General features: G+C 40.5%; 1 protein-coding gene across 8 annotated transcripts in view; it reads left to right on the top strand.

Moving 5' to 3' along the window:
• The window catches only part of osbpl1a (oxysterol binding protein-like 1A), a 40,314-nt gene that overhangs the window by 10,429 nt on the left and 2,505 nt on the right, over positions 1 to 27,380 (top strand). For all 8 annotated transcript variants that reach the window (XM_058073039.2, XM_058073038.2, XM_058073037.2 and 5 more), the window contains 20 exons: positions 639 to 706; positions 775 to 819; positions 4,211 to 4,284; positions 4,416 to 4,479; positions 6,670 to 6,771; positions 8,690 to 8,812; positions 8,962 to 9,046; positions 9,734 to 9,840; positions 12,529 to 12,691; positions 15,091 to 15,268; positions 17,119 to 17,194; positions 17,267 to 17,401; positions 19,177 to 19,274; positions 19,342 to 19,524; positions 19,619 to 19,726; positions 20,666 to 20,755; positions 21,671 to 21,791; positions 22,297 to 22,401; positions 25,057 to 25,180; positions 25,294 to 25,384. In XM_058073039.2, coding sequence (XP_057929022.2) covers positions 639 to 706; positions 775 to 819; positions 4,211 to 4,284; positions 4,416 to 4,479; positions 6,670 to 6,771; positions 8,690 to 8,812; positions 8,962 to 9,046; positions 9,734 to 9,840; positions 12,529 to 12,691; positions 15,091 to 15,268; positions 17,119 to 17,194; positions 17,267 to 17,401; positions 19,177 to 19,274; positions 19,342 to 19,524; positions 19,619 to 19,726; positions 20,666 to 20,755; positions 21,671 to 21,791; positions 22,297 to 22,401; positions 25,057 to 25,180; positions 25,294 to 25,384 — 2,140 coding nt within the window. The remainder of the gene's footprint in view (positions 1 to 638; positions 707 to 774; positions 820 to 4,210; positions 4,285 to 4,415; positions 4,480 to 6,669; positions 6,772 to 8,689; positions 8,813 to 8,961; positions 9,047 to 9,733; positions 9,841 to 12,528; positions 12,692 to 15,090; positions 15,269 to 17,118; positions 17,195 to 17,266; positions 17,402 to 19,176; positions 19,275 to 19,341; positions 19,525 to 19,618; positions 19,727 to 20,665; positions 20,756 to 21,670; positions 21,792 to 22,296; positions 22,402 to 25,056; positions 25,181 to 25,293; positions 25,385 to 27,380) is intronic.

Genomic DNA, 27,380 nt, shown 5'->3' with positions numbered 1-27,380 from the left:
GCTCTGACCTTACTGAAGTCTGCTAGCTCCTCACGTTAGCCTCTCGGAGGCCTCTAGCTCTTTTGATTTGAAGTTTTCACATTCCTGCCAGCTAGTACATCTTGCTGGGTAGTGAATTCACGTTTCCAATGATGAAGAGTGTAGTTCTTTTTAGAGTGATATGGACTTGTGTGTCTGATTTTGTTGACACGTTTACCCTTTTTGCATCATTATCTCTTTCGATTTCTTTTTTTCTTCGCCAGAATGGAAATTGTATGCCAAATGTTAGCATTAAAGTAGGCTAATTTAGCCATTTGATTGCCACAAGATGGGCGACGATGTTGATTTTATGGTGACCGTGTGAATTAATACATTAGTTGTCTTTGTGTCTAAAAGTCCTCTCAAAAAGCAGCTTCTCCATGCCTGAACTGAAATAGCAACACATTCATAAACGCTATTCTTATTCTATTCAGATAAAATCTATTCTACTTTTTGATGAAACGGTTGCTGCACCGGGATTAGCGCTGTGAATCAACCGTGGCGTATAGGAGGATGATTACACCAGAGACTTGTTATGCCCAACAGCCGTCATTCGCCTTCACGCCTTTCAAGCAGGCTATTATTGTGTGTTTTTGTTGATGTGCGATATGATCTCTCAGGCCAGACCGTGTTGGACCTGGCCAGCGATGGCGCCATGAAACAGCTGCTGGAGGGCGACTTTCACCGGGTGAGTGTAGTCTCTAGATGTTTGCTGTGATTTTGTTCTGCAATTGTAATATTTTCTTGTTTTTGCAGGGGATGAGCCGTCACGTTAAGAAGTTTGAGGGACTCCTATGGAAGGTAAAGTAGCAGTTCGATTTTAATTGACTTAAATTTCTGTGGTTAGCCGGCTTGATTAAATGGGATGCTTTGAAGTCAGACACTCCCCTGAGGTCGTAGAATTCTAAATGTGATGAAAAAACATCGGGCAAATATGCCACAAACGAGTTGTAATTGCAGCATCGTATCACCAGCCACTTCTGCATGCACCGCAAAACCCATTTTAACGAGCTTCAAAGGATTCAATCAACAATTTGCTTTTTATTTGGCTTTTTGTGTTGTGACACATTCCAACAGGGATGTTAAGGTTTATTATCCACCGTGATAGCAGTGGTTGCACTGACTAAAAGTGCTATCAGAGTGTGAATGGTTGTTTGTATGTGCCTTGCAATTGACTGGCGACCAATCCAGGGTGTACCCATGACCCTTGAGAGGATAAGTGGGATAGAACATGGATGGATGGAGGTTGTGCTATTATTTTTGTGTTGACATCATGATTGTAGGTAACGTTCTGTGTACTGACACTAACCCTGCCCAGTTCATTTCACTGTGTGACAAGCTCACTGAGAGATCAGTGTTGGTGTGTGCTATTGGGCTTTGGTTACTTGATAAATGTGAAGCTAGAAATATCACGACAAATGACATTGTTGGCAACATTGCTCCCCCTGCTCCATCATTTTGTTCATTCATAGACAGTCCCATTATAATGAGTTTGTGAGCGAGAGAGTACAGGTACAGCAACATCTATTTGTGGCAGCTCAGCACAAATAAGAAAATGTATGGGAAACACTTCACAGGACCACAGACATGCATAAAATCATCCCAGAGAATCACAGTCCCAGTTCTAAGCAAGAAAGCCCTAATGTCACTTGTTATCAATGTTAAGCAAGTCTGTTTTACAGTGGTTAAACTCTTCTCTTTGGACTTACAGTATGTGACAATTGAGAATAAGTATGTTGTAAATCTCTTTTGCATTATGCCTCGGACTGTCAGACTGCATTACTCCAAGCACGTAAGACATACCCCACGTAACACACACACATGCACATTAATTATGTTTAGCAGCTGCTATTCAATGATGTACAGCCAATCGTAACAACAGCATGACTGTAAATTGTTGGTGGTGTCTCTGAGACTGTTTGTGTGTATATGCATGCACTACGGATATGTACGCATTTACAAGATGGCCAAGAGTGACAGCCATGAATGATCCTCTTCAGCCCGAAATTAAGTGCCTGACAAATTGTATTTTATTTAATTTATTAAAAATACAGGCATTCTTTTGTTCAATCTGTTCGCTGAAATTACTGTTGGTAACCTATGCCCGCTGGTGATGGTGGTTTTATATTTTTTGCTTCAAAAAATGAACTTGCAGACTTAATGGTAAAAGCTTTGCGATTATTTCTATTTTCATTATTTCTAAAAAAGACTAATCGTTTGGCTTAAAAATTTGTTTGACCTTGAATGTTTTATTGTGTTAGCTAAAAGTGTCAGGGCAGGAAGTAGCTTATGTATGCTGCAAACAGACACATCATCAATAGCCTCTCTTTCATTGTGTCTATGCAGCTCTTTGTGAACTCACTCCTGAACTCTCTTTCTCTTTCTCATGTTTGACTTGTAAAAGGCAAATGTTTTTACACGGGAGCGTGCCCCGTTTTTGTAATGGCCTTCTGTGCCGCCGTGTGTCCGTCTCAACGCTCGTTAGGAAGGTTGCAAATCATTGATTAGCGTAATGATTCGGTAAACACGGTGAGACAGTGAGGAGTCACTGAAGTGTGATGTGATCACACAGGGCTGCACAACAGTTAACAACCAATGGCAGTCTTTACTGGCGTACACAAGAAGATACACAATGATGTGTGCAAAGTGCAAAGGGATGGCTAACTACTGTAACAATTGCATTTAGTATTTAAATGTAGTTCTAAATAAGATGTACATACTGTAGATATTATACCTACTATTTTGGACAATAGGTGACTGTAGGGGTGTTATTTCTTGTTATGAGGGCTCTAATATTAAAAACTGTATTTGGAAGATTTTTTTGGAAGATTTTCTATGCCATAACTCAGGGGTCTCAAACTCAATTTACTTGGGGGCCACTGGAGCTCGGGTCTGGATGAGGCTGGGCCGCATCAGGTTTTCAAAAAAAAACAAAAAAAAAACGCATTTATTAAAAACAAAAAATTTAAAAAAACTTCGCTTTGGTTCCAATTTTCTACAATAAAAGCTCTGATAAAACATTCCACTGTTCTCAAATATCTTACTTTTTTATTTTTCCACACAAAATAAGATGAAAAATAAACAAACTAATCAAGAATAAAGAAAATCAATCAGTAATAAGTAAATAAATATAATAATAATAATAATAATAATAATAATAAAACAGCAAATAATAAAAACTTAAGAAACCACATATAGTTGGTGGGTAGACAAATTATTTTTTTCAGATTAAAATTAACAAAGCATTATTAGAGCCCTGTAGACATGACAAAACACGACTATAGTCACATTTATACTCTTTTTATTTACAACATATTGCGCAACTGCAGGGTCTTGAGACACATGCTAACTCGCAAACTAGAGAGCTAGCGACCTAAACGGTAGCCTTCAAGTTATTTCCTTTAAACTTAAATAGCCAAAAACTTACCACTTCCACACGGATAGGGAGGATAACTATTAACACTTATTTAACCTTTAACATGAACATTAATCAAACGTAATAATTTTTTCTGGGTACATGATACCATACAGCATCCATATCAAACTTGCGCGGGCCGCACTAACATTAAACTTTCATATCAAGGCGGGGGCCTCAAAGTAGTGTCCTGTGGGCCACATTTGGCCTGCGGGCCACGTATTTGAGACCCCTGCCATAACTATTCCAATATTCCATTTATTAATATTGAATTCTACTTTGTGCCAATTCATGGACGAGTCCGGAACCAATTAACCGCAAAAGCAAGGGCTGTAATTTTAATACGAAATTAATCCATAAACCAGCAATAATTTAGTCAATGACCAGTATATCTGTGCTTGTGATATAACATTTCTGAGTCATTGTGACCAGTTTGTATTTTCCAGAGGCTCAAAAGTCCATGTGAGCAGTCAGAAAGTCACACTTTACAATGATTTGGATTGGCTCACATGTGACTTCCACCCCCCTGCTGTGATCATTTGAAGAGCAAAGCCAAGAATAGCTCTCCCCTGCCTCACGTTTGAGGCCTTTCTATATGCAAATGTGTTTTCCTTCCTGCATTCATAATGCATTTTGTAAATGCTAGCACGGGGTTGTCAAATTGGTGAAGCTTTCCAATTTTTACACCGTTTACCAAAGTTGCAGCTCTCTGCGTCGGAAGTCGAATGATGATGGCGTTTGCTGATTCCCTTCCTGATTCCCTTGTGTGTCCCGCAGAGCTCCAGATTTTTGGGCTGGCGCTCCTACTGGGTCGTCTTGCAGGATGGGGTTTTGTCTTGGTACTCGAAACAGTAGGTGACGTCTCTGACTTGTCTCACAAACAAGTATGCAACTTTGATTAGAAATATAAGATAAGAATAGATGAAGAGTGTAGTGCTGTGTTGTCAAAAGCAAACCCAGTCATGTGTGTGTCTCCTGCAAGGTCTGATGCAGCTGCCAATGTCAGACGACAAGGCTGCAAGTCGCTCACTCATGCTCACTGTCTGGTAAGATGCAATTACACTGCCTGCTCAGTTATTAGATGGCAAGATACTGTCTTGTTTGCCTGCAGTGCACTCACTCACATGCTCAAACCAGCACCAAAACATAGTCGCCACTTTGGCTCTAATCATTAATCTTCTTTATAACAAACCTTTAGCTAAACTCAAATCCTAAGCTAATACCAAAAGTACAAAACAACAAAATATAAAAAAATAAAGTGCCCCGTTTAAGAGGACATTTTTAAATGTCAGCAGCAAGTCAATAATACTTCACTTTGAACAGTATTATTTTTTTAGAAAGCAGAACCTTGTTTGCAACCAGAAATAAACTTGATTGATAGGTTGTTAATTTAAAATTGGCAGTTACTTTATCAAAATAAATGCATCTTAATATTTCATCGATGGCTTAATAATTCCATCCGTACTCTCCTCCAGCCGCCACCTTTTATCTTGTAGTTAGGACTAGATGTGTAACTTATCACACATTGTTCTCCCATCACATGTACTGACACATTGACAGGTAAGTGACCGAGCCTGAATGAGGCTTAAGTGTAATGAGTAGTCATTTAATGAAGAGGAAGAAACATTTTCTTTTGCGATATCGTTCATTTAAAGAGTGCAAGATCCACCCCGGTGGCATCGCACCATGAGGATGCATCTTCACTATGTAGTGTGTAGCAGGGGTTTTATTTTCATTTTTTATGTTCCTAAATACCAAGAAAATCTTGGGCCTTAAAGGAACACTTCAGTTATTTTGGAATTTTGCCCACCATCCACAATCCTTGTGTGAGACATGAACTTTCTCTTTTTCATGCATTCTGAAGATATAAACACAGCTAAATAGAAGCAGCTAAAAAGCAGCTAAAATTCCACATATTCCGCCTATGAAGCCTTCTGAAAAAAAATTGCAAAAACCACCAACAACGCCCCATTTACATAATGTGACCTGCATGTTAACCAAGCTGCAGCTATAGTTATGAACATTCTTCCGTTCGCAACGAGCTCCACCACGCATTCGCTCACTGTGTGTCAGTGCCTCGCTCACAACACCTCTGCCAGAACCGAATGTTAACGCTCGCACCCAGGAAAGATGTTCCGTTAATGCTTAAAATGACCAAAAATACATGTTATCATGAATATGCCCATAACTACGTGGTCAGAGCATGTATATAAAACCATAAAACGCTGGAGGTTTTTAAGGTGTTTTAATAGTAAGCTTTGTAGGTGGAATAGGTATGTTACATGCATTTAATTAGCTGCATCTTTTTTTTAACGCACGGAACAGAGAGACATATTCATGTCACATAAAGATTATGGATGATGGGCAAAATTCATGGTTCTATTTAACACAGCAAATTTTCCAGCTCCTGAATCAGCTAAACAGCCCCAGACCATCACACTACAACCACCATATTTTACTGTTGGTATGGTGTTCTTTTTCTGAAATGCGCTGTTACTTTTAAGCCAGATCTAATGCAACACACACTTTCCAAAAAGTTAAACTTTTGTCTCACCAGACCACAGAGTATTTTCCCAAAAGTCTTGGCGATCATCACAATGTTTTCTGGTAAATGTGAGATGATTGTTTTAGTCCAGCAGTGGTTTTCTTGTTGGAATGACCTTAACTGAGACAAGTGAGACCTGCAGTTCTTTGGATGTTGTTGTGGGGTATTTGTGACCCCTTGGATGTGTCATCGCGCCACTCTTGGGGTAATTTTGGCCATTCCTGGGAAGGTTCACCACTGTTCCATGTTTTCGCCATTTGTGGATAACGGCACTCTCTGTGGTTTGGTGGAATCCCAAAGCTTTAGAAATGGTTTTATAACCTTTTTCAGACTGATAAATCTCAAATAATCCGTTATGTTTCAACAGGGGAAAATCACTGTTCACAGACGGCCTGTAGGTTTGTAATTTTTTGGGTCCAGTTGTATTGTCATTGACTGATTTCTTTGAAACATCGTGAACATGCAAAGAAATAATCCCACTATAAAATATTATATGCCATTTCACTAGTTATATACTTTAATTTCTGAAAATCCCTATTAATATATCTTATAGTACTTATAGTACTGTGTAACCACAGTCTTCTTCACTACACAATTCCACATCGTCTGAAAAGGCTTCAGTACAATAAGCCTTCAAAATGAAATTGTTTGTCCCATGTATATTCTACCATTTCATGTCCCCCCCTTCCAGATCCGAGCCAAAGATAACTGCATCTTCACCCTAAAGTGCTTCGATGACAGCGTCCATTACTTCAAAGTATCACCTAAAATTGAGCCCGACGTGACAAGAAAAGTAGGTTTGATGTCTCTCCCCTCAATGTAATCTCCATGCTGGCGGATCAATTTGTTGGCTTGACCTTAGAGTGGAAACATGCTTCTGGACTCTTTTGTCAATACTGAGTGATGGCTTTGAAAAAAAGAGAGAGATAAACAAATGTGTATCAGAGAAATCACCTCAGATTTGGACTGTTTTTTGCATTCTTTTACTGGCACTTCTCAAAGCAAAACGTCAATGGTAAAGTGTTTCTACCTTGTTATTACCAGCTGTGAATGTCAAAGCATTTTGCTATCTGTCAACTCCATTGCTATTTTAATCATCACACAAACACAATGGGTCCATAACTGTGGCCAACAAAGGCAACTTTTCTAGTAAAGGTTTTGCACCAATTCAACCATCCGTAATGACTGAGTTTCTTGAAGTAGGATTCCTTACTTATATGTAATATTTTTGTAGTTAGAGCACAAAACACAACCTGTTTATGGCATTCTAAGTACTAAAGTCTAATATTTTTTAATATATTTTTTACATTATTAGAGACATCTAGACATGAACTAACACCCATACCTTCACATTTACACTTGGATTACCCAGTATAGTATACACAGTTATGCTTGGCTACAGCCAAAAGGAGTTTGACAAATAATTTATTAACACAGGGAGTCCACAAGGTGGCAAAAAGGCAAGAGAACAAAAATACAAAGTACAACAAAAAAAACCTCCTCGACCTAGTCACAGACTACAGCACACAAAAAATAAGGACTTAAAGCTAACTAGAAATACTACAGAAAAGGGTTGCAGGTAACAACTACACAAAGGCTGAGCAGTCAAGCAGGAGAAAAACGTAACACAAAACGCTGCAGAGAACCGAGCAGGTACAGGTTACAACTGTAACCAAAACCACTGCTGAAAAAACAAAGAAGGAGGGTACAGTAAGCACATTCACGAAAACAGATTTGGACCAGGCATGAGCAAACACCTAGGCTCGGAGGAATAGGTTGCAGGTACATGGCAGGGCAATCTGGCAACAGGTGCAGAAAACCAAGAAGCTTAACTACACCGGCAGGTAATGGAAACCAGGCACGTCTCAAAAGTGTGCTGCAAAAAATGACAGATGGGGGCAGCAAAGCAGCACATACAGGCCGTGACGCATAATACGAGAAAATAACCATAAGACATAAGACTCGTGCTTATATGTGTTGCTGTAAATATGTTTGTGTAGCAGGGACAGGAAGTAACGTCGGGAGTGCAGAATGTCCTCACAATGTCTTTGAATGAGTCTTCTGAATGACTTATGACTTGTATTTTAATTGTAGTTTGTTTAGCAACTTTTATGCTTGGAAATGCTTATTTTTAACAAACAATATGTAATATTAACTTCAATATGCATATTCTTTTTAGAAATAGGTCATATTCAGCCACGAGAAAGCATGATTCAGTAAAAGTGGCGAGGGATTACTGTGATAATAGCTGGGGCATTTATTCGCTTATAACACACAGAGGACAAACAGGCAATAATAACAAACAGGCTGTTATTTCTGAAATATGAAACCTGATTAGGCTACATAGAATAACTTTGTTTTTTGTAAAATAATGCTTTAGAGTTCTTGAGAACATAGCTGCTGGTACTGTAATGTTACTGCCATCTTTGGAGTTGGAAAAACTTTGTCAGGAGTTTACCTACAGCCACAGATGTTAACGCCAGTATTTCTTGACCTTATGCTAATAAGAAACACAGGCAGTTATTTGCATTGATACACTATGCAACACCAGGCAACTGTAGGAGAATAGAGGTTTTAATTGGAGCACTTTATACACATTATTTACACAGCAGTATGACCTTAGTGGCCATTGAAATGTCGGTGTTCACAGACAATTATTCCATATAATTCACAATTGGTTGACTTATCTGGATGTTTTGCACATCTTGCAGGCTTGGCTGGATGCTGTGGAGGAGCACTCAGCCTTCAGCACTCACTACTGCTCCCAGGAGCAAGGGAGCGAGGAGGAGGAGGAGGAAGGCTTTTCATTGGGGCAGCTAGCAGACTCACTGCAGGTGGCTTTAAAACAAACAAGTAATAACAGTAATTAGTGTGTCAGCATAATCATCATGGTGTGTGCGTTTTTGTTTTTTCGAACTGAAAATTCCCAATGCAATGAAGTGTTGATTTTTCGCCCTCCTGTCTTTGGTGTCACTGCATCCAGGCTGCGGAGGCGAGCCACAAGAGGCTGGATCAGGAAGTGTCAGCTTTACTGTCCATGATGAAGGGCGACGGCAGCCTGGAAGAAAGTAATATAAACCTCACTTCAGTTATGTTGAGATAAGATTGGAAGGAAAATGTGCATCTCATGATAACCTAGAGTGGCTGTACTCACTGACAGGTGAGCACAACAGAGTTTGACAAAGTTTTTTGGCAACCAGTTGAGTCATTTTCGGCCCATCCGGCCAATAAACAAGCTTAGAAATTAGAATGGCACTCAGTACAGCGCAATCCAACCCTCGTTTGGATCAACACCAAATTGTACACCTGCTGCATATGTCTCCATTTTGGCACTCATCTGTTATTCACAAGCTCATAACAATTTCTCCCATAGGAAATAATAGTAGTAGAAATAATCAGTTCCAGGGTCAAATTGAAGCACCTCCAAAAAAGTGTCAATGTTGTACAGTTTTTCTCTATTGAGTTGGCTCATTTCTTGAAACAGAAATTACATTCTCAAAACTCAAAGATCATTTGGCCAAACAGTTTTACGGTTCGGCACAACACCAGAGATCATTTTCAAAATCTCATATCTCTCCCAAAGCTCTTCACTCATACTTAACAGATCATTTATTTCCTATAAATACTCAGTGCCATCAAAATGCAAAAATATGTCCCGTGACCAACCATGGTGGAAAGAAAGAAAACGGGACCACTGACAGCTTTTTTTGTTCAATTACATGGTTGCAATGGTCATATGGTGTTTCCTCTACCAGGGCTTCTGTCCACCATATTGCAGAAAGTTCAGGAAATCTGCAAGCTATCAAGCGAGACCAGTTCCAACCTTAGCGTCTGTCTTGGACTCTTCTCCAAACAGAATGTGGTGAGTGTGTGTCTGTGTGTCTGTTCTACCATTAATAATAACAGTGCAATGCAATTAAAGCAAAGCCAGAACCAAAACAGAATATAAGTGGTCCTTGAGTTGCAAATGAGTTCCGTTCCTGGACTCCTCATGTAAGTTGAATTTTAGTGTAAGTGGGTACTTGCAGCACTTTCTTTGGAATTTTGCCCATCATCCGGAATCCTTATGTGAGACATCTGTGCATTCTAAAGATATAAAACAGCTAAAAAAAAAGATGCAGATATGATTGCATGAAATGGGAAACACTTATTCCACCTTTAAGCCTTCTGAAAAAAAACTCCTAAAATGTATACTTTAACCAAAAACATAGATATTACAAAACTACAAAACATTGATGTTATTGGCATTGTTACGATATTACTTACTATATTGCTACTTCACTGCCGTTACTACTAATACTACTTCCAACGCTACATATTGGAGTTGCTGTTATTTATTTGGAAAAATTAACGCTAGGTGTCTTTTCTATGTGGCTATGTGAAATCAGTGCGCAATGGAAGTAAATTTGGGTAATGCTTGAAAGGGTCAAAATACATTAGTACATGGACACAGTATGTATATAAAACCTCAACACCTTGTTGGAGATTTTTGAAGGTGTTTTAATAGCAGTCTTTGTATGCGGCATATTGTAGGTGTGTCCCATTACATGTAGTAATGAGCCGTCTCTTTATCTGTTTTTATATCTTTTAGAACACACAGACAATAGAAAGACATGTGTTCCCATCTTACACAACGATTGTGGGTGATGATGGTTGATTTTGATGATGGGTAGATTTCCTTTAAATTGTATCTAAATTCATTCCCAAGTCCCTCATACTGTACACACAATACGTGAATACGTGAGCAAGCAAAATTCAGTAACAAAAATGTTCCATACAAGAATTAAATCAAACACCAATTTAAAAAAAAAAGAACAACTCCATACTTTTATTGCTATGGTTGTCTTGCAGGACTTTCTACCTTGTTAAAATGTTGTCCTAGTGCTTGAGAGGCATGATAACCTCCTCTTCCCCTCCCAGACGGTCTTGTAACAACACACGGAATCCATGAACCCTCTCGCATTCATTAGCATTCAACAGATCGAGCGATGGTGATAGCTTTCCTTTCCGTTGGGAGACTTAAACTGTAAAAAGTAAGTAAGCAATGTTAGTTAGCCACAATTTGGCTGAGCAGGCACACAATATACGTATTTACAATATACGCCTTGCACTGTGCATATTCTAGCGCTAGTCTTCTGCTAGTTCTTGAGCGAGTCTTTTGTTTAGGCAAAAAATTACGTGTTGACTTAAATTGTGGGAGCACATTCATAACCACAAAACATCATAACACGAAACAACTTAAACTGAAAACCACTCTTTATTTTAGAGTAGTATAATACAGTGCAAATGAGCACCACTGCTTAATTACTTAACCACAATAATAAACACAATGTCGAATGAATACGTCTTTAAACTATGCAGCATTGTGACTTGGAAAAGCAGAATGTTTAGATGCAACACTTGAATTGGGTCTCATTTGGCTGCCAGATGTCCCTAATGAAGTGTCCATATTCATTTTACTGCACACAAGCATGAATAAATATCCAATAATATTCATTTGTCAACCCCAGCAGCTCAGATAAGTCGCCATCTGCAACATTAACACTCTCAGTCATGCTGTCTTGCTTCATCTCAAAAACAAGAATTAATTTGATCTGTGATTATTGGAGACCAAACAGGCTGCTGATGCATCCACGGGCTGCCAAATCATCCAAATGTTGTCGGTGTGAGAGCCAAGCCAGGGCTTTCAGGGTCTTGACACCTGGCCCCGGGCCTCCATCACTCAGATGTGCGAGCCTTTTGAACCAAGATGCACACAGACGGTGCACATGATAAAATGGTGCACACAATCCCACAGCTTTCACCGTCGATAGGCTCTGTCTCAGGAGGAATGACCTGAATATTCTCTATCTCCGCATGCATGTGATGCCGCAATGTGTGAATGAAGCAGCCTGGTGCACATTCATTCTCTGGAAAGGCAGAGATTTCGAATTGTTTCCCGCTCCTGCCGCATGGTGCCTACGGAAAGTCAAAGCAAATGTTTCCTCTTTCAAGTTCCCCAGAGTGCTCTGGAGCTGTATGTTTTATTAAACAACATTTTCTCCCTGATTCACCTTGTTTCATCTGGTGTTCTTCAGCTTGCGGGGGACGCCAATTTAGCATCAGTGTTCCCTCACTTATTACACTGCTTTTTTCCAAAATGAAACCAACAGGTGAGTTGTGTTAGGTTAGAATGCAGCTGAAATTCTTGCTATTACCCAGGCAGCTTTGACTAATGCCTGATGCGAGTCCATTACCCGTCATTTGATCTCCACTCCTCCACTCCCGGGGAGTCATATTCCCAGGCAAAGCCATGTGAGGCGGCTATGCTACCATTCCACATGACCCTGGCATCCCCATCTCACCACTAGGGTCCCATAATGATGGTGATGGTGCAGAGGTGGATATCCACAGTCACAAACACAGCACCCAGTGGTTCATGCACTTTTCTCCTGTTTGGAATGAAAGTTTGCATTGTACTGTCCCAGTGTTTGTGTGTGTGTCCGTGCGTGTGTGTATATATACAGGTATACATAAATACTGTACATATAGTGTTTCTGTGTGTGCGTAGGTGCGTAGCATGAAATTGGAGCTGGAGGTAGAGAAGAATAAGATCCTCTCTGAAGCGCTGCAGACGCTGGCCACTGAGCACCACGAGTTGGAGCAGTCCGTCGTCAAGGGTTCGTCACAACGAAGCATACTCAGCGATGATGAATTTCACGATGCCGTTTCTGGTGAGAGACAATATATTTTCTATTTTAATCTACTAGGAAACTATTGTAACAATGGTAATAAAAATATATACATTTTATTGATGTATGTAAAAGTTTAAGCACTTTATTAATCACTTTTTAATTCCATCGTAATTGCTGATAATTTGCTCTCGTAATGGTAATGTAATGGTTTAGTTTATTTCAAACATGCATACAGTTTGCATTGAAATGCTTCATGTTACAATTACAATCACAGTTCCACATGTCCGAAAAGGAGTAGGAAGAAACAAAGCTCATTTAATCCTACCCCATCTCTGTTTCACATCAAATACATTTGTTCACTTCCTGTATTCCATTATTCTTCCATACAAAAAGCAGTTTTTAGTAAACAAAAAAAACATTATCCCCTTCCCCTGTTTGGATCTATACCATTCAGGTTTGTGGTCAAGATAGCGAAAGGGTTCCACTTCCTTCCTATCCTTCTGTCTTTTGTGTTGAATTGTGAGTGTCATTGAATGTAGATACATAGGTTCCTACTTCCAGTACTTCTTGTTGAGCAGGCCCTTTGCTCCATGGTGGTGATGTCAAATGTTGAATGTAATACTTCCAACTGCATCGTTCCTTTTATTTTGGTGGTATCTTCCATTATCCTTGTTGCCATTCTTGATGTAGATTATACCGTTGGTGCCTTGTACCTTCCTCTGCTCCTGGAGTTTTGTGCTTGCTTGGCAATGTCAGCATTGCATTTTGTCAGATCCTCATTCATGTAGACGTTTGTATCTTTCAGCTTCTTTCCCTGTTTGAGCAGTGTAGTGTTGAATTCCCTATTCCCTAACAATGATGACGGTTTGGTGTTTCTGTCATACAGTGGGATGCAAATATCTATGGTGTCATTCTACATCCACCTCATCTGATTGTACATGCATTTTATATGGTTCTCTGTTCTGGCCCTGGCATTTGTCCTTGGTGTAATTTGGAGCCCTGTGGAGATCACGTTGTACATTCATGCATTCTGATCCATCTATTCATTCATTCATTCATTCATTTTCTACCGCTTATCCTCAGGAGGGTCGCAGAGGTGCTTGAGCCTATCCCAGCTGTCTTCGGGCGAGAGGCGGGGTACACCCCATATAGACAAACAACCATTCACACTCACATTCATACCTATGGACTGATCCATCTATTGGATTGTATTTTTAATTTGCTCAGTTATATTTTCCTTTGCTTCTTTCTCTTCCTCCAGAGTGGCAACATTATCATCCAATAGTACTTTTACATCAATCTGTAGTACTTATCATTGCATAGTGGTCTGTTTTCCTCCATAGGGTTTTTAACCTCCTTAAGAGCAGCACGCAAGGCAATATTGTCATCTTGTAGTCAGCCTAGCGGGCTGATGGATGAGGAGATGGATTTCCAGGGCTGGTATTGTTTCACTTTTTGTTTGGTGTTGTTGCTAGGCAACCGCTTTGCACCGCAGTTAGCCTGTTAGCTTGGCTTGCTAACAGCTGTCAGCACTTCTAACTCTTGAGGATTTCAAAGTCACATATTTTTTTTCAGACTATTTGATACATAACAAATAGATTTTTTATACTAGTGAGAAATTTCTCCTCAATTCTCCTTTAGGATTTTGGTAGACAGCAGAATTCATGATTCCATTTATCACAGCAAGTCTTCCAGGTCCTGAAGCAGCAAAAACAGCCCTAGACCATCACACTACCACCACCGTATTTTACTGTTGATAGGATGTTCTTTTTTAGAAATGTGGCTTTACTTTACTACCAGGTATAATGGGACACACACCTTCCAAAAACCTTTGTCAGACCCCAGAGTATTTTCTCCAAAGGTTTTGGGGATTATCAAGGTGTTTCCTGCCAAAATTGAGATGATTTTTGAAGTTATTTTTGTTCTGCAGTGGTTTTCATCTTGGAAGTCTGGCATGCATGCCATTTTAGGCCTTTACTGAGGCAATTTTTGGTGTGCTTGCCACTTATGAGAAGGTTCACCACTGTTCCATACTCCATGAGGGGGATCACTTTTCACACATGGCGATGTACATAGGACATTGACTAATATTGGAATTTGTTTGATAATCTGAAACATTTAAGTGTGACAAATATGCAAAAAAATGTTTTTGAATCAGGAGGTGGGCAAAGAAAATCTTAAAGTGGCCCCTCACATTCTTTAAAAAAAATTTTGAGTAGGCGGCCTCAATGGAAAAAGTTTGCTTTGCTTTGCTTTACATTCCATTCCATTGTTAAGTAGCATGATACATCTGATTCATTATGCATGTGGGTGTTCTGGTATCACTCAATGAAAAGCGTTGTGTTCCAGGCACCATTTTAATTGTCATAAAAGTTGAATGTAAAAACTTCATTTTGGAAAAAACAAAAAATCTTGTCCATCTGTTCGTCCTCTGCCAGGGTCAGACTCAGAGCTCTCCTTGAGCGGCTTCGAGACGGTAGCCAGCCACTCCTGGGAGGACGAGGAAGGCTCCGTCATGTTTAGCAGCCATTGCAGCAACAACCCCGACAGCATGTCGCATGGAGATCACCATGGCAACAAGAACGAGACTCAACCCAACGGGATCACCAAGTATAGGTCAGCGGTGCTGCTTTCCCATGTGGCTTCCTAAATAAGACGCTTTTATCCTCCCTCTCATACACACACACACACACACACACAACCAGACTTCCACACACACATCTCCTTCCACTACACTGTTGTCACTTTTCACTTCTGCTCTTCCAAATTTCCCAAAACCACCACTGTCAGGCTGCTACACCTCCCAAAGTGCTCCTGCGGGATCTCTCCATCACTCCCACTTTATTTTATTCTACTTTAACCACTAATATGTCTGCCTGTAGCTCTTTTCACTTGATGCGGTGAATAATTTAAAGTGTGCGCCCCAAAGAGTTGCATTGAAAGGACAGGTGTCTTTGTCAGAGTTCTTGAAATATTGATGAGGTCTCAGTGTAATGCAATTATCAGTCAGCACTCATGATTTGATGTTGACTGCTCCCCTCTGGCTGTTTTTAATGAACTATCCTTGCATGCACCATATCCACCATATAAAGTACAACTGGCTTTTTGCGGATTTAATCATCAATTTTGACATATAAAACAATAAATGGTCAAATCCATAGAGGTGATGACTTGGACCAGGGGTGTTACATCCTCAGTAGAAATGGTTTGGACACTCCTGGTGGATTTCTCGCAGGCACAGTGCAGCCAGAAGTCAGACTGTAATTATGGCATCACTATTGTAACCGATAATGCATATATCAGATGTGCAAATTAAGTGCTGTGTGCGCACTTTAAACCTTGCAACCCAAACTACACTGTGTGTTCCCAGCGTCACTTGTTTGCTTGTTGCTTGCTTTTTTTGAAACAATTCATCAGTAGTTGTATTCATAGTATGGATGCTCCGATCAATCAGCCACGGATCAATATCGGCATATTTATGTGAAAAAGCAAAAAAGCACATTATAGCGTATGCAGAAAAAATGCCTTTCGACGGCGATCACAAAAGCCGATCACCTCTGCCTCGTACTATGGCATCATGCAGCCTGTAGCGAGTGTCTCCCGCCCACTTTCCTTCACACTGCACAGGCTTGCCAAACCCAAAACAAGCATGTCTGCCGTGTGAAAATTAGCCACCATTTGTGAGAGTGCCACATGCCACAAAAAACATCTCACCAGGGTAGCACGTTAAACAGCTTTAATTTAATATGGCATTTGAAGAACAAACACTTGACCGAGTATGGTGAGTTTTCGTGACTTTCGCGACAGGCACGCCATAAAGACATAGTAAAATTATTATAATTAATTAGTATTGATTTCTGATGCTGATTGTAACTAGAAAAACAGCATTATGAAGAATTATGGGCCAAGTTTATTTACAGACAGTTGTTTTGCAGTTTAATCGCTACTCTCTGTTAGCCATTTTGCCAGATTACAGCGAGAGTGAGCCACACTTTGACATGGAACGGATTATTGCATTTTGGTTCTGTTCGGAGTTTCATTCTTGGAGGGAGTTTTTCTTTGCCTCCATCACCAAAGTGGTTCGTTATGTGGGGTTCAGTTGCTACTACTACTCTGATGTCTGAGTAGTGTGGTTTGAGATCTGTTACATATGGAAAGTGCCTTGTAATGACTTCTGCTGCGAACTGGTGTTGTAAACATATAAATTATCGTATTGTTAGTGTGGACATTTCCAAAATGTATACGTCTGGTGACAGTGACTGGGATTTGTTCTGGTATGTGTCACTCAATACATGAAAGGCTTTGTCGAATATGATATGATGCCCGCAGCTGTTCTAAGATGTTTCATCAAATATACTGCACGCTGTCTTCTTACTGAGAATTAGTCGGCTGAGACTTAAGCTTGATTCCTCAGTGACTGGGATTTTGAATAAATTCATGTGAGTATTACTGTGTGTGTGTTTTAGGAGCAGCCTACCTGCACCAATGTTTTCAAGAAATGACTTCAGCATTTGGAGCATACTACGAAACTGCATCGGAATGGTGAGTATGCATGTATGGCCCGCGACATAGTGATGGTTTTTTGACGAATGAATACATTGTGTTTTGTTCCAGGAGCTTTCCAAAATCACCATGCCGGTAATCTTCAATGAGCCGCTCAGCTTCCTGCAGCGTCTGACCGAGTACATGGAGCACACGTACCTCATCCACCAGGCCAACACCTCCTCTGACTCCATTGACAGGATGAAGGTAGAGGACTTGCTCCGAAAACTCGGATAGTGTTTGTGGCGCCACTTGTTGCTAGGCAAAATTCATGGAACTCATCAAAAAAAATATATAGGTGCACTTTAAGTCTACAATTAAATAACTCATGACTGTTAAATTCATATTTTTAACTGATTTAAAAATGAGACTAGCAGTTTTTTTTTTTAAATATTAAAATTAACATTTAAAGGCAAGGTTGCAAGATGGCCATGTGTCATGTGTGGCCCAGTCGGAAGCACTTTTTAACACAATTTATTGAAGATTCTAAATTGTCAATATCTTTGAATGTGAGCGTGAATGTTTGTCTTTAATGTACCCTGTGATTGATTGACTACCGACCAGTCCGGGGTGTATGTCACTTCTCGCCCGAAGTCTGCTATTGAGGACAGGCTGTTGAGGACATGGCGTGCTATATAGCTAGTTATCCCACGCCTTTGTCAGAAGCCCTGGTAAGGAATTCAGTGAAGAATGATCCAGCTGGTCTTGTCTTTATTCTTACTGCTGTTTGTATGTGTGGTATCTAAATGAAGAGAAAATAATCCAACAGTCTAAGGAACAGGTTTTGAACATATTGATCATATATTTAAATTTAAAAAACTGCAGTCAAGAGCATGAAGAAATACTCAACTCTGGAGTAACAGCTCCCTCTAGCGGTTAAACCAACTGCACCTCTGTAGCATTAACAGCTATGCAAACCACGGGAGATGCCAGGAATTCTGGGACCTGTGAACATTGGGTCCTCTTTATACAGTACTCCTTATCCTATTAATTCACACATCCCTGCTCGCAAAGCAGGTACGGTCAGTGGAGGCAGGTGAGGCAGAGCCTTTGTTAAAAAAACCAACAAAAACGACATCCATCCATTTTCTATGCTGCTTATCCTCACAAGGGTTGCGGGTGTATGCTGGAGCCTATCCCAAATGGCTAAATTTGAACATTTCCTAATGGAATACTGGGTGGAAACCTATGATGACGCTGCTGCTGCCGTCATTAGATCACGGCGTGTGTCAGCCTGTTGTCAGTAACATTAAATTTAGGACAACATTGCTAATTGGACAATACAACACACACAACTGACAAACCTTGAAGTACTCTTTTCATCCTGAAGGGGTCAGGGTGTGCATGAGCTGGAAGGTGCTTGTCTCTGCTGTCCTTCCATAGAGAGGAAAAGCCTCTTTTTGACAGCAACAGTGCCACACCAGCTGGTATGTTGTTTATGCTCTGCTGTATGAATTCATCAAACTGACTGCCAAGATGGAGGATTACCATAATATATGGTAGCCACACCGACTCAATTTGGAGGGAAAGCAATATTTGTACAAAGCTACAGGAACGTATACACTTTTAATTTTTAAAAAGTAAAAAAATAAATGATGGACTATCTTGGTAATAATAGTGTTTTCTGAATTATATAATTAAACGATTAGTAGTAGTTCTGAAGTACAGGAGTTTTATGCAAGTGGTATAGAAAATGAATGAATGAAAAGTCATGATATATAATATATTATGTTATATATCATTCTGAAATGTATCATCTTAGAATATGGAACAAAATAGACCCCAAAATTACAATTACAAAATCACATTACTTCCACAAATGAACAAAACAGCGACGAAAAAGAATGTTTATGAATGGTCCAACTTAAATCCAATGGGAAATCATCACTTTTGCATGAGTGAGTAGGCAAATTTTACCAGGTCAAGATGTCAATATTTTTACTTTCAGTATGTGTTTAGTGTTACTGGTTTGTATTTTGCAGTGCGTAGCAGCCTTCGCCGTGTCTGCTGTGGCGTCCCAGTGGGAGAGGACGGGCAAGCCCTTCAACCCACTGCTGGGAGAAACCTATGAACTGATCAGGTAAGAAGTGGTACTGGTTCTATCAGCAACCATTTTGTCTGATCCTTTCTCCCATCCACCAAACCAGGGAGGATCTGGGCTTCCGGCTCATATCGGAGCAAGTCAGCCACCATCCTCCTGTTAGCGCCTTTCATGCCGAGGGCCTCCAGCATGACTTTGTATTCCATGGGTCCATCTACCCAAAACTCAAGTTTTGGGGCAAGAGTGTGGAAGCTGAGCCTAAAGGAGTCATCACCCTGGAGCTGCCCAAGTAAGGACCTCTTGGAGGTCCCTGGAATTCACTCACTATTATGTTACACTAGAGTAAAGCACCTTATCTTGAACATATTGATTTGTTTGTGAAGGCATAATGAAGCGTACACATGGACCAATCCTACTTGCTGTGTTCACAACATCATTGTGGGCCAGCTGTGGATTGAGCAGTATGGAAGTGTGGAGTTGATAAATCACAGGTAAGAGGAGCCTTATGTGAAGTCATTTTGACACTATTTGTCCCAATAGTGGCCTCCACTCTAACACCTAGGTCACTCACACTGTACGCACAGCACATGAAGGGCATAAAATACAGTGATAAATACAAGAATTAAATAAAACAATAATAAACTAAAACACTATTCTGCTCAACAAGCTCGTGCACAGACATTTCCAATGGCAGGTGCTCGAGCCACAAACAAGAGCAACAAGGACAACAAAATTTGTCTGATTATTTGCGATTTACAAGTTAACTGGACCCTCTGTGATTAATTGTGATTAATAATTTAATCGATTGACAGATTGATCCATATCGATACCAATGTCGGGGTCGATATTATCGATATTTGGATCGATCCCCTCACCACTACACGATATCCACTTCCCCGTGGGACAAAAATGGGCTCAGAATAAAAACAAAATGTCACTGTGAGAAAAAGTCACATTTGGAGTCCGAAGACAAGAACCTAGGTGGTTAACTATAGTTCGCTGCCGGCAGTGACAATATATCAATGTCTTTATTCATTTTAACCCCACTGCTACTATGGGCCACTCAATCCACAGCACAGGTGTATTTTATTGATGGCATTTTTAATGCACAGGGATGCTGTGACAAGACCCTGAGACCCATTGTTATAGCATTCATCCACATGTTGCAGCATGATAATGCACAGATCCATTTTGCAAGAATCTGGACACAATTCCTAGAAGCTGAAAACATCCCAGTTCTTGCATGGCCAGCGTAGTTACCATACATGTCAGCCATTAGCATGTTTGGGATGCTGGGGGTTGGCGTATACGTAATTTGAGGCAAACAGTGGTTGTTGCTTCAAGATGATCATATTCCATTTTTGAATCCAGAATCAAGTCTGGATGTGTATGGAATTATTAAGTGATTTTCTTCTTGTGTGTTTGTCCAGAACCGGGGAAAAATGTTGCCTGAATTTCAAACCATGTGGCCTTTTTGGCAAAGAACTGCACAAGGTTGAAGGGTACATCCTGGATAAAAGGTAGGCTTCACACTCGGAGTGTCCAAAGTGCTAATATTTATTGGCCTGTGGCACATTCTCAAAATATACTTACATGAAAAACACACAACAAAAATAAAAAACAAAAAAAGGAGACAAATGTGAAATATTGATGCTGGCAATAGGTAAAATAACAGTGGAAAATGTTGCTGCTTTACACATGCACGCTTGGTGTGTAATTGGTGTCATACGTTAGTGTAAATAGAAACTTGCTCACACTTGACAATTCCCCATGTATTTCCATTATTTTCAAACCCTTATGCAGAGGAGGAAGCAGCATTGTCATCACTCGTGCTTAGTGTGATGTAGATGAAAGACTTGGCACCAAACACATCATTAATCTTCCCGACAGGCATTCAACACCATATCAAAATATCCTCATCTTTCATTAGATTTTTAGAGAGCGTGATTTCATGTGCCTAAATATACTTCAGCTTTATAAGTATGTTAGAATAATTTGTGAATCACAACCAGCAGAGTTTAGTACTTTGGCGAGACGCCAATCGCCCTCATGCAATTTATTAATTAGCTGTTCCCCTCAATTAGTAATTAATTGCCTTGAAACATAGTTCTTAAGCATCACGAGCAGAATTATATTTCAAAACCGTGACAAAGCTAGCCAGCCGGGGGATTTAAGGCAAAGAAACAAAAGCACTGAGCAGATGGCTCATTGGGAAATGCAAGATAAGCTTTTTCTGCCGTGCCAGCAACTATAACTTCTGTTATAGAACACACATATGCACACACAGTACACACATTTGACATCAAAACAAGTTAGAAGCAGCAACAGCCACTGTGTTGACTCAGCTTGATGTCGGCAACATTGTGTTAACTGTCGCTCTTGCAGCAAGAAAACAACCAAAAACATAATGACTTTGTGTATGTTGCACATGGAAGCAAAAAGAAGCTGTGTGCACTCTATGGAAAGTGGACCGAGTGCCTGTATGTGGTCGATCCCGCCGCCATGGAGGCTCACAGGAAGAACGACAGGAAAGGAGCAGAGGGCAAAAACAAAAAGGTATTATAATGGAATCACATTAGCACCAAAACATTCATTCATTTTCTTGCGCTTATCCTCACGAGGGTCGCGGGCGTGCTGGAGCCTATCCCAGGTGTCTTTGGGCGAGAGGCGGGGTACACCTTGGACTGGTCGCCAGCCAGTCACAGGGCACATATAGACAAACAACCATTCACACTCACATTCATACCTGACTATATAACTGACTATTTTTTAGCAATAATTTCTGTCAAAGCACAAAATGACTGCTCAGAAGCACAGGTCGCAAGACTAGATAAGGAGATTATATACCGTAAATTACAGGAAAATTCAAAACTCTTGTGATGATAATTGTCAAATACAGCAACTACACTATAGCTAGCAGCCAAGAAAGAAGAAGAATCAAAACACACACACACAGAGTTACGTAGATCTTTGATGTTTGCTGACGTGTCCTCTCATGAGGTTGCATTGACGTCTGTGCAAGGTGCTGAAGTCTGCCTCCTGTGCTGTGTATGTGTCCAAGGGTTCCGGTGAGGACGTTCCGTCTCCAGCTTGTGACAGCGTGGAGGTGATTCCTGGCAGCCAGCTACTGTGGAGGATTGCCCCCAGGCCGGCCACCTCGGCCCAGGTCAGACAGCCAATACCTAAACACATCATTAGGTACATCTCCGCAATCTAATCACGTATACATGAGAGGATTTGTCATTCAGAATCATAATACATAGATGAATAGGGTGGAGGTTGTTTACTCAACTGCAGAGAGGACATGTTACATTCATTCATTCATTCATTTTCTACCACTCATTTTCATGCACTTTCCTCATGAGGGTCGCGGGGGTGCTGGAGCCTATCCCAGCTGTCTTTGGGCGAGAGGCGGGGTACACCTGGTCGCCAGCCAATCACAGGGCACATATAGACAAACAACCATTCACACTCACATTCACACTCACATTCATACCTATGGACAATTTGGAGTCGCCAATTAGCCAATTTTGGAATGTGGGAGGAAACCGGAGTAGCCGGAGAAAACCCACGCATGCAAACTCCACACAGAGATGGCCGAGGGTGGAATTGAACCCCGGTCTCCTCGCTGTGAGGTCTGCGCGCTAACCACACGACTACTGTGCCGCCTACAGTAAAATGATATATTTATATAGTATAATATGCTACATAATAAATATGTTAAGGGCCTAATTATTTTTGACTCACTTGAAATTTAGCAGCCTTTGCTCCAAAATGCATTTCCTCTTCAAACTCCACCATAAATGGCAGCTTTACAGGTTCCATGTCACAACAATATTATTATATATAAATACAGTGAAGAAAATAAGTATTTGAACACCCTGCTATTTTGCTATTTCTCCCACTTAGAAATCATGGAGGGGTCTGAAATTTTCATCATAGGTGCATGTCCACTGTGAGAGAGATAAACTAAAAAGAAAAATCCAGAAATCACAATGCATGATTTTTTAACAATTTATTTGTGTGATACAGCTGCAAATAAGTATTTGAACACCTGAGAAAATGAATGTTAATATTTGGTACAGTAGCCTTTGTTTGCTATTACAGAGGTCAAACGTTTCCTGTAGTTTTTCACCAGGTTTGCACACACTGCAGGAGGGATCTTGGCCCACTCCTCCACACAGATCTTCTCTAGATCAGTCAGGTTTCTGGGCTGTCGCTGAGAAACACGGAGTTTGAGCTCCCTCCAAAGATTTTCGATTGGGTTCAGGTCTGGAGACTGGCTGGGCCATGCTAGAACCTTGATATGCTTCTTACGGAGCCACTCCTTGGTTTTCCTGGCTGTGTGCTTCGGGTCGTTGTCGTGTTGGAAGACCCAGCCACGACCCATCTTCAATGCTCTGACAGAGGGAAGGAGGTTGTTCCCCAAAATCTCACAATACACGGCCCCAGTCATCCTCTCTTTAATGCAGTGCACTCGTCCTGTCCCATGTGCAGAAAAACACCCCCAAAGCATGATGCTACCACCCCCATGCTTCACAGTAGGGATGGTGTTCTTCGGATTGTACTCTTCATTCTTCTTCCTCCAAACACGCTTATTGGAATTATGACCAAAAAGTTCTATTTTGGTCTCATCTGACCATAAAACTTTCTCCCATGACTCCTCTGTATCATCCAAATGGTCATATGCAAACTTAAGACGGGCCTTGACATGTGCTGGTTTAAGCAGGGGAACCTTTCGTGCCATGCATGATTTCACATCATGACGTCTTAGTGTATTACCTACAGTAACCTTGGAAACGGTGGTCCCAGCTCTTTTCAGGTCATTGACCAAGTCCTGTCGTGTAGTTCTGGGCTGATTCCTCACCTTTCTTAGAATCATTGAGACCCCACGAGGTGATATCTTGCATGGGGCTCCACTCCGATTGAGATTGACCGTCATGTTTAGCTTCTTCCATTTTCTAATGATAGCTCCAACAGTGGACCTTTTTTCACCAAGCTGCTTGGTAATTGCTCCGTAGCCCTTTCCAGCCTTGTGGAGGTGTACAATTTTGTCTCTGGTGTCTTTGGACAGCTCTTTGGTCTTCGCCATGTTACAAGTTAAAGTCTTACTGATTGTATGGGGTGGACAGGTGTCTTTATGCAGCTAACGACCTCAAACAGGTGCATCTGATTCAGGATGATACATGGAGTGCAGGTGGACTTCTAATGGGCAGACTAACAGGTCTTTCAGGGTCAGAATTCTAGATGATACACAGGTGTTCAAATACTTATTTGCAGCTGTATCACACAAATAAATTGTTAAAAAATCATGCATTGTGATTTCTGGATTTTTCTTTTTAGTTTATCTCTCTCACAGTGGACATGCACCTACGATGAAAATTTCAGACCCCTCCATGATTTCTAAGTGGGAGAAATAGCAAAATAGCAGGGTGTTCAAATACTTATTTTCTTCACTGTATATATTTGTATATATATTTATACTGATGATGACTTTTTTCTTTAATTGTTTTTAAAGTTAATATTTATATGATTTATTTATCATTATGATGAACTTTCTTGACTGATTGAGGGTGACCATGGTTTATTTTATTTTAAGTTATCTTAAGTTATCATATAGTGTTTTTTGTTCTATAAGGACATCAACGTTAAAATTATTTTACATTCTAATAATAAATAAGTATTTTTACCTTTGTAAAGGCAGATGAATGTATTGGATGTCATTAGATTGTGCAGTGGTGCCAAGTAAAGTGTCTCATGAGTAGCAGAGTAATTACTATATTAACAGTAATTACATTTGCCCTCGACCTGTTGCATGCAGATGTATAGCTTCACATCATTCGCCATGCAGCTGAACGAGCTGCACACGGACATGGAAAGCATCATTCCTCACACCGACAGCAGGAGGAGGCCCGACATTCGAGCCATGGAGAACGGGGACATCGGTAATCGGTTGCCTGACAAGCAGCGACTCACTCACGGTGTCACCTTTTAAACAAGATGTGTGCTAAATGTGTGACTTTTAAGACATTGGCAATCGTTCCAATCGTTCCAATAGACCTCGCCAGTGAGGAGAAAAAGAGGCTGGAGGAGAAGCAGAGGGCCGCTCGCAAGAATCGCTCCAAATTGAACGAAGAGTGGAAGACAAGGTTAGCTCCTTTTAATGAAAACGGACACGTTCTCTTCTCTCTCAGCAGGCACTCGCTCATTAATTTATGCAAAGTCTTTAATTGTAGCCCCAATGTGCTCACAGTCTTTGTTACTGAATAGATCAATGAATGAGAGGCCGCCATGTCACCTCATCATTTTAGCAGCAAAATGGCAATAATTAATGACTAGTATTCAATGTGTGTGTGTGTGTGTGTGTGTGTGTGTGTATACACAATGTCAACCAAAATTTGACTCTGTTCCAGTCATCCATGAGCCGGTATTTGTGTTAATTACATTCACTCCGAAGCACAGTTTTTCCTCAAATAAAGTTCCTATCTCAAAGGTTAATTATGCTCTCAGGCCCAATATGAAGTTTTATTCACGGATTTGTTGGCTTAGCTCAGAAGGACATCACTCGCCCGGCTCTCAGCCTTTAGCTAATAGATTAACGCAACTGCCCACGCGTGTGCCTGTTCTAAACAAATAGTCATGTTTTAAAATGACATTTCATGCTCAGTAGTGCACAAAGTGTCGGTCACTATCCTGATTTCGGTTTGTCACACTAAAATGTGTCAGCTCATCAAACAAATGTAAATATTAGACAATGACAACACGACTGAACACAAAATGCAGTTTTTAAATGAAACCTTTTATTATCAAGGGAGAAAAACAAAACAAAAAACCAAACCTACTTACATTTCCCTGCCCCCCCCCCCCCCCCCTGTTAAAACATTACTCTGGAAAAGGTTAGAACATTTATAAAGCTTTGGTACTCCGGCAAACCACAGTGAAAGCCATTATTTGCAAATGGTAATAACATAGAAATATGGTGAACCTTCCCAGTCAACTAAAATTAGCCCAAGCCCTCGTCTAAGAGGTCACGAAAGACCCCACAACAACATCCAAAGAACTCCAGGCCTCACTTGCCTCAGTTAAGGTCAATGTTTATGACTCCACCATAAGAAAGACACTGGGCAAAATGTTCAAAACCACTGTTGAACAAAAAGAACATTACATTTGATATACATGTTTGATGAGCTGAAACATTTAAGTGAAGTGTCTCCCGACATGTTAAAATGACATATTACTCATGTTAAAAAATCTCCCGGACATAGTGATGTGTTTGTGTGGATATAAAATACTTGTCAATCAAATTGTGTAAGAAATAAATATTGTATGAATGTGTTATGTTAAAATCACGATCAAAGCGGCATTGAAGACATCCCAAAATAAAAAGCCCCATTCCCGGCAGTTAGTTCTGAATGCCGCCTACCAGCAACACAGACTGCAGCGAGCTAGCATACAGCATCAAACGCTTGGCACCAGGTGTGCCAACATCAGGCTACGCAATTATATATGATCACAGGGAAATGGCTTCCAAGAAGAAATGTTACTAGAAGTACAAGGACATGTGTTTGGAAGTCTATCAAAGGTGACTATCATGCATTCTGGACAGTTTGCAGCATTGATAATTCTATAAAGAGGAGGGGGTGCAATGATATACTCCGACACATTGGCTCTGGGGGGCGGATCTACGGGATTGCAAACATCAAATGTTGGCAGCTCAGAGGTTTCAGTCTGGTTATCTGCCTCCATTAGCATCTTCGAACCTCTCAGGTGGTGTTTTTTTCCCCAGCCTTCCTCTTTTGGATTGCTATTGTTAGATCACTCAAGAGTTACTACCGTTGTAAATACGGTAAATATTCTAATGGATTTATCAACAAGTTGCCGGGTTATAGTTAGTATAGTAAGTTATAGTAAGTTATAGTTGCTGGGTGTGTGGTCTACGAAAGCAAATAATCGTTACAATGAACCATCAGCAGTGCTTATGCTAGCTGAGCAGGTTGCTGCTTACCACCATTACAACATTGGTTCTGTCACTCATGTGTTGTGCAATATACTTAATAAATAATTAAATGACCATGCGTTAAAAATTGAGTGACATCATAATACATAGATGAATAGGGAGGAGGTTGTTTACTCAACTGCAGAGAG

Source organism: Doryrhamphus excisus, linkage group LG4, assembly GCF_037039965.1.
Source record: "Doryrhamphus excisus strain RoL-2023G ecotype Guam linkage group LG4, RoL_Dexc_Guam_v1.1, whole genome shotgun sequence".
Taxonomy (NCBI): domain Eukaryota; kingdom Metazoa; phylum Chordata; class Actinopteri; order Syngnathiformes; family Syngnathidae; genus Doryrhamphus; species Doryrhamphus excisus.
This window is presented reverse-complemented; position numbering and strand designations above follow the sequence as displayed.